Below are 8,643 nucleotides of genomic sequence, written 5' to 3'. Positions count from 1 at the left end.
CCTCTAGAACTGAGGAGGTCCAGGATGGAGAGCCAGCCCGGCAGCCAGACCCAGACCCAGACCCAGGCCCAGAGCTGGAGCCAGCCAGGACACGGAGGCCCCCAGGGCGCCCAGGGAGACCAGGGAGGGCCCCCGCCCTCCAAGAGGCTCAAGCCCAACCCAGACAGTCACCAACAGCTAGCCAGCTCCGCTCCCGCTCCCAACGTCCTCCACTCCCTCCTCCCCGACGCCCCCCCGCGCACTCAACCCCCCACCTCCAGCGTCCAGAGCAGCCCCCCCCCCAGGGTCCACGTCCCCAGCAGGCCCCCGCTCCCCGGCGCCTCGCTCTCCCACCTGCAGGCCAGGATAGGGGGGTCCGGAGGGGGCGCCAGGTGGGGCCTGAGACAGGCCCTGGGACGCCGCAGTCTGGCCAGGAGGATCCTGGGGAAAGAGAGACTGGCCAATCACCTGCGCCAGAGAGTGCTGTCTGGCAGGGGGGAGGAGTCGGAGCTGCTGACCTATCAGGAGCACACGGAGGACTTGCAGGTGGGAGGAGCTTAACCCAATCTCACACTTTTATCCACTTTTTCTCCTCTTTTTCTATTTTCTCTCCCATCCCAATTCCACTGTGCCAATTCTTCCCTCCCCTGTCTTGAACGTTGCTCGCATATGCCCCCCACTGGCCGGTTGTAGGGAGGATAGAAGCCTTGCATCACGTGTCCCCTCCGATACACGAGGAGGCAGCCTGTCACATCTTTTCACCTTCCAGCGCGGACTCTCAGTGGCGAGGAGTAACGTGTGGGAGGCTCACACACTACCCCCGCCATCTCCTGTCTCTGCTGTGCAGGTGTCCCCCAACCGACCTGTAGGAGTCGCTGTTCACAATGTCCAGATTACCACCCATCGATTTCCACCCGCTAACTCTGCCAATTGAGTTAGTATGACGGCCGGCCCAAGCCGGAGGCAACGCCGACAGCCGGAGTCAACCCCGGTGTCGCTTTGCGTTGGTGACGAGCGCAATGTCCGCTGCGCCACCCAGCCGCCCCCAATCTCACACTGATATTATGTATGTGTGTTATATTATATTATGTATGTGTGTTATATTATATTATTATATTATATATATTATATTATTATATTATGTATGTGTGTTATATTATGTCACGTGTCGCTAACGGACATTTTGAACCTCTCTTGGTCCATATATGGGCACATGTGCCGTGATGCGAGGGATTCCCCGATCTGCATGCATCAGCCTTAGTCTCCTCCGAAGTCTCATCTCAACAAGGTTAATCGTTTTTTCCATGGCTTTGAACTAATCAAATTGTTTGATTTGAGCTACCCGTGTTATAAAGTGCGTTAATACTGTCTGTACAGACAGAAACGTCAAGAAATTTAAGAAATTAGGTAACAATTTTAAAACAATTTCATATTGTGGTGACCTGATCATCAAGGTTCTAAACCGACCCATAGACACATAGTTTCCTGCAGGGTATTCCATGAGGTAGGGGCAGAGAGAAGCCAAAAGCAGATCTACCAAGTTCAGTACAAACTCTAGGCTCTCTAAGTGTAAGACAATCACTGGATCGTGTACGACAGGGTCCAGTGGTCCATTCTAGGGATGTCCGATATTATCGGCCTACCGATATTGGCATAAAAATGTGATATCGGAAAATATCGGTATCGGTTTTCAAATTTTTTTATTCTTTTATTTTTACATTTATTTAACCTTTATTTACCCAGGCAAGCAAGTAAGAACAAATTATTATTTTATTTATTGTCAAAGGGGGGGGGGGAACCCTGCATATATCGGTATCGGTTGATATCGGTATCATAAATTAAGAGTTGGACAATATCGGTATATCGGTATCGGTAAAAAAGCCAATATCGAGCATCCCTAGTCCATTCCAATAAAGAAGTAATATCATTTGGACAGTGTATTGATTGATTGATTGAATAGTTTATTGGTTTAGAATGGAAAATCACACATATACATTGGATCACAATATGAAAACAGGTATACATTTTCTCCATTTACCAATAGGATTTCATAAAAACACAATAAAGCCATAGGCTTGTTTCCATTGTGGTCCTTCATCATTGGTGTCAGTGGATTTATGTACTGGTGTGTGGACGTGGGTGTTTGTAGTGTCTGTATGTCAGGATGTGTGGTATAAAAACAAAAAAATACATACAATAATATTCCATTTTATAGACAATAAAAGAATAAAAAAGGAACAACACATATTAAAACCCTTTGTTCACTACTCCCAGCTTCTGCTACTTATGATCCACCTCTTTATAGCTAATTTAAAAGTGGAGAAGGGGCTTATGGTCTTCAACTCCATTGGTAGGCTATTCCATTGTACTGCTGCTGAATATAGGAATGCGTTTTGGCCAATTTTCCTATTGCATCTCACTGGGACGATGTCTGTAGGGCTCCCCCTGGTGGCGTGTCCGTGTACAGCCCTTACCATGTTAAAATATCCACTGAGGTACTGAGGGACAGTATTCCAGAGTATCCTATGTGTTATGTTGAGTTGTATTTGAGAGACCCTCTCCTCAACCCTGAGCCATTTGAGGCTGTTAAAATGTGTCTGTGTAAGGTGAGTCCTGGGATGGAGTTTTAAAATCATTCTAACTAATTTGTTCTGAGCTGTCTGTAGCCTACCTTTCAGTGCTACTGTGATGCCAGTGTACCAGGAGGAGCATGCATAGTCATAATGACATTGGATCAGTGCCCCTGCCAGGACTTCCATTGCTGACCTGTTAATATAGGTGGACACTCTACCGAGAAATTTTATTCTCTGATTGATCTTTGTGACCACCTTTTGTGCCATGCTCACCCCTGATAAGGTGTTGTCCAAAATACATCCTAAGTATGTGACTTCCTCCTTTGCTGTTAACTCGATATCGCCTACCACTACCTTGAACCCAGGAGACCTCTTAAGTCGTATGGCCGAGCCAAAAAGGATAGCTTCGGTTTTACCCAGGTGTAGGGATAACCTGTTTTCGACCAGCCAATGACTGATCTTGACAAGCTCTAGACTGAGTGACCTCTCTACTTCTCTTTTGTCCTGATGGGAGACCATGAGTGCAGCATCGTCCGCAAATAAAAACAGTATTTGTGATCTTGTGTGCGTGTTAACGCCCGCTCTCTGTGTCGCAGACGGACATGATGATGCTCGCCGATCACATGATGGAGGCGTCACCCGGCAGCAGGATCAAACAGGAGGCCTTTGTTACCATGGAGACCGACGAGAAGCTGGGCGTCAGCAGTGGTGTCAGCTTGTTGGCCGGTTACCTAGGTGACGTGGAAAGGTGAGTCCAGATTACATTATTATTATTATTATTATTATTATTATTTTTTTTTAATTATCTTTTTATTGATTTTCACCATGGTCCATACAAACAATATCTTGACTTCGCCTTCATTTATCTCAGCCTTCTGCCGTACAAATTGCATCAATTGTTAATAATTCTTACTTAACTTAAAAGTCGCGGTGCAGAAGTACCAGTACATACATGAGGACCCATACAGTTAATAACATCCTATACTTATTTTTTTTCTTCTAGACAAACAAAAACAATAACCAAAAATAACAGATAACAAAATAATATGTTAGGGTACATCTCCAATACATCTCCATCTACCATAAAGCAAACAAATAACAAAATAATATGTTGGGGTGCTTCTTCCTGATACTCTACTCCCTTTACACAAGGTTCACTTAACAATTATCCCGAATGGTCATTTCTGTATACCTTAAACAAATGAAGATCGTAACGGTGTAATGTACATTATCCATCTTTCCCATTTCTTCCGAAACTTATCCTGTTGCAACCTAAAAGAAAAAGTAATTCTTTCCATCTACAACATTTTTTTTTACACTTGATATTTGCCTGATTGTACAACCACTTCATTATCTGAGGGGGGGGGGGGGGGATTTGATACCGGTATCCATGTCTAATATCAACACCGTAAATTCAACACTGTTATTCCTTATTGCACCTCACCACCACAAGGTGGCACCACAAGCTAAGCTATACCTCACCATTTTTGTACAGATGTACATACTGTATATAGAGGTATACTGAACAATTGTTGTTTACACTTGTGTTTACTTGACTTCTTGAATTTCTATTTTTACTTATTATACTTATTTATACTATCTTATTATTATCTAGCACACTCTCAGGAGCGAAACAGAAAGAAACATTTCATGCAAAGTATTCTGTAGTTCTGTATGACATAATAAAGAAACTTAAACTTGAACAAAAAATTATTTGGTTTTCCTCCAGGTTCCTCTACTCCCAGTCCCAGACTCCCAGCCTCAGGCCGCCTCCTCTCTCGGGGGCTGAGACCCAGGAAAGTCCCCAGGCTAAGCAAGGCCTGTCCGAGTGGAGCTCCTTCCTCCATGCGGCTCTGAAGGAGGAGAGGCTGAGGACTGACTCCCCCCGTCTGGCCATGACTGAGGCGGAGCTGAGGGAGCTCTATGAGACCATCAGGCACGCCCTGCACGCCCTCAGAAAACACAAGGTACATCACAGACTCACACTCAGAAAACACAAAGTAGGGCACCCAAGCGGGTGACCCATGTAACGTGCTGCGTCGCGAAGCGGCCGACCCGGGTTCGATTCCCGGACCCGCCGTCCTTTGCCGAATGTCTTCCCCCCCGCTTGTGTCTCCCGTTCTTCCTCCCTCTCTCTCTCTCTACCGGACTGCTCGGTAGTACAAACAAATTTAAAAAATCTACCAAAAACATAATTAAAAAATAAAGTATAAAAAAATAAAACACAAAGTACATCACAGACTCCCTCAGAAAACACAAAGTACATCACAGACTCCCTCAGAAAACACAAAGTACATCACAGACTCCCTCAGAAAACACAAAGTACACAACAGATTCACTCAGAAAACACAAAGTACACAACAGACTCACTTTATCACATTTACAAACAAATTAAAAAAATCTACCAAAAACATAATTAAAAAATAAAGTATAAAAAAATAAAACACAACGTACATCACAGACTCCCTCAGAAAACACAAAGTACATCACAGACTCCCTCAGAAAACACAAAGTACACAACAGATTCACTCAGAAAACACAAAGTACACAACAGACTCATTCAGAAAACACAAAGTACACAACAGACTCTCTCAGAAAACACAAAGTACACAACAGACTCACTCAGAAAACACAAAGTACACAACAGACTCACTCAGAAAACACAAAGTACACAACAGACTCTCAGAAAACACAAAGTACATCACAGACTCACTCAGAAAACACAAAGTACACAACAGACTCACTCAGAAAACACAAAGTACACAACAGACTCTCTCAGAAAACACAAAGTACACAACAGACTCACTCAGAAAACACAAAGTACATCACAGACTCACTCAGAAAACACAAAGTACATACCCTATACTCCCTCAGAAGACAGTCAAGTACATACCCTATACTGTCTCCCTCAGAAGACACCCAAGTAAAAAGAAATCTCATATTTTTATATTCAGAGTTAATTATAATGTTTACACCGTTTACTTTTCTCATATTTTTATATTCAGAGTTAATTGTATTGCCTATATTTGTATGTCTTTCTACCATTACACTGCCCACACCTGTACCTGCCACCCCCCCCCCTCCCCCATGCTGCTATGACGCCCGAATTTCCCCAAGAGGATCAATACAAGAATATCTTATCTTATCTTATCTTATCTTATCTCACTACACCCAGGGTCCCATTCAGGAACAACGCAGAGAGAACAGAGAGATGTCATCTGTGGTCCAGCGCTGTTATAACAAATACAAACAGGTAACCGTGTGGCGTTTGGAACGAATGAAGCATTATGACGACAATATGAAGCATTACTGTATGACCACATTATGAAGCATTATGACCACATTATGAAGCATTATGACCACATGATGAAGCATTATGACCACATGATGAAGCATTATGACCACATGATGAAGCATTATGACCACATTATGAAGCATTATGACGACAATATGAAGCATTATGACCACATTATGAAGCATTATGACCACATTATGAAGCATTATGACCACATGATGAAGCATTATGACCACATGATGAAGCATTATGACCACATGATGAAGCATTATGACCACATTATGAAGCATTATGACCACAATATGAAGCATTATCACCACAATATGAAGCATTATGACCACAATATGAAGCATTATGACCACATTATGAAGCATTATGACCACATTATGAAGCATTATGACCACAATATGAAGCATTATGACCACATTATGAAGCATTATGACCACAATATGAAGCATTATGACCACAATATGAAGCATTATCACCACAATATGAAGCATTATCACCACATTATGAAGCATTATGACCACAATATGAAGCATTATGACCACAATATGAAGCATTGTCACCACAATATGAAGCATTATCACCACATTATGAAGCATTATGACCACAATATGAAGCATTATGACCACAATATGAAGCATTATGACCACATTATGAAGCATTATGACCACATTATGAAGCATTATGACCACATTATGAAGCATTATGACTACATGATGAAGCATTATCACCACAATATGAAGCATTATCACCACATTATGAAGCATTATGACCACAATATGAAGCATTATGACCACAATATGAAGCATTATGACCACAATATGAAGCATTATGACCACATGATGAAGCATTATGACCACAATATGAAGCATTATGACCACAATATGAAGCATTATCACCACAATATGAAGCATTATCACCACAATATGAAGCATTATGACGACATTATGAAGCATTATCACCACATTATGAAGCATTATGACCACAATATGAAGCATTATGACCACAATATGAAGCATTATGACCACAATATGAAGCATTATCACCACATTATGAAGCATTATGACCACAATATGAAGCATTATCACCACATTATGAAGCATTATGACCACAATATGAAGCATTATGACCACAATATGAAGCATTATGACCACAATATGAAGCATTATGACCACATGATGAAGCATTATGACCACAATATGAAGCATTATGATCACATTATGAAGCATTATGACGACAATATGAAGCATTATGACCACATGATGAAGCATTATGACCACAATATGAAGCATTATGACCACATTATGAAGCATTATCACCACAATATGAAGCATTATGACCACAATATGAAGCATTATCACCACAATATGAAGCATTATGACGACAATATGAAGCATTATGACCACAATATGAAGCATTATGACCACATTATGAAGCATTATGACGACAATATGAAGCATTATCACCACAATATGAAGCATTATCACCACATTATGAAGCATTATGACCACATTATGAAGCATTATGACCACAATATGAAGCATTATGACCACATTATGAAGCATTATGACGACAATATGAAGCATTATGACCACATGATGAAGCATTATGACCACAATATGAAGCATTATGACCACATTATGAAGCATTATGACGACAATATGAAGCATTATGACCACATGATGAAGCATTATGACCACAATATGAAGCATTATGACCACATTATGAAGCATTATGACGACAATATGAAGCATTATGACCACATGATGAAGCATTATGACCACAATATGAAGCATTATGACCACAATATGAAGCATTATGACCACATGATGAAGCATTATGACCACATTATGAAGCATTATCACCACAATATGAAGCATTATCACCACAATATGAAGCATTATGACCACAATATGAAGCATTATGACCACATTATGAAGCATTATGACGACAATATGAAGCATTATCACCACAATATGAAGCATTATGACCACATTATGAAGCATTATGACTACATTATGAAGCATTATGACCACATTATGAAGCATTATGACCACATTATGAAGCATTATGACGACAATATGAAGCATTATCACCACATTATGAAGCATTATCACCACAATATGAAGCATTATGACCACATGATGAAGCATTATGACCACAATATGAAGCATTATGACCACATTATGAAGCATTATGACGACAATATGAAGCATTATCACCACAATATGAAGCATTATGACCACATTATGAAGCATTATGACCACATTATGAAGCATTATGACCACATTATGAAGCATTATGACGACAATATGAGGCATTATCACCACAATATGAAGCATTATCACCACAACATGAAGCATTATGACCACAATATGAAGCATTATGACGACAATATGAAGCATTATGACCACAATATGAAGCATTATCACCACATTATGAAGCATTATCACCACAATATGAAGCATTATGACCACATTATGAAGCATTATGACCACAATATGAAGCATTATGACCACATTATGAAGCATTATGACCACAATATGAAGCATTATGACCACATTATGAAGCATTATGACGACAATATGAAGCATTATCACCACAATATGAAGCATTATGACCACATTATGAAGCATTATGACCACATTATGAAGCATTATGACCACATTATGAAGCATTATGACGACAATATGAAGCATTATCACCACAATATGAAGCATTATCACCACAACATGAAGCATTATGACCACAATATGAAGCATTATGACCACAATATGAAGCATTATGACC

General features: G+C 40.8%; 1 protein-coding gene across 1 annotated transcript in view; it reads left to right on the top strand.

Moving 5' to 3' along the window:
• Positions 1–4,519, top strand: part of LOC311247619 (calmodulin-binding transcription activator 1-like) — a gene marked incomplete at its 3' end in the record, with an annotated part of 123,976 nt that extends 119,457 nt beyond the window's left edge. Inside the window, exons 10-12 of the mRNA XM_084338643.1 lie at positions 8–525; positions 3,149–3,300; positions 4,282–4,519. Of these exons, the coding sequence (XP_084194769.1) occupies positions 8–525; positions 3,149–3,300; positions 4,282–4,519 (908 nt within the window). The remainder of the gene's footprint in view (positions 1–7; positions 526–3,148; positions 3,301–4,281) is intronic.
• Positions 4,520–8,643: the final 4,124 nt, after the last annotated feature.

Source organism: Notolepis coatsorum (genome assembly GCF_963971535.1).
Source record: "Notolepis coatsorum genome assembly, contig: SCAFFOLD_575, whole genome shotgun sequence".
Classification (NCBI taxonomy): domain Eukaryota; kingdom Metazoa; phylum Chordata; class Actinopteri; order Aulopiformes; family Paralepididae; genus Notolepis; species Notolepis coatsorum.
This window is presented reverse-complemented; position numbering and strand designations above follow the sequence as displayed.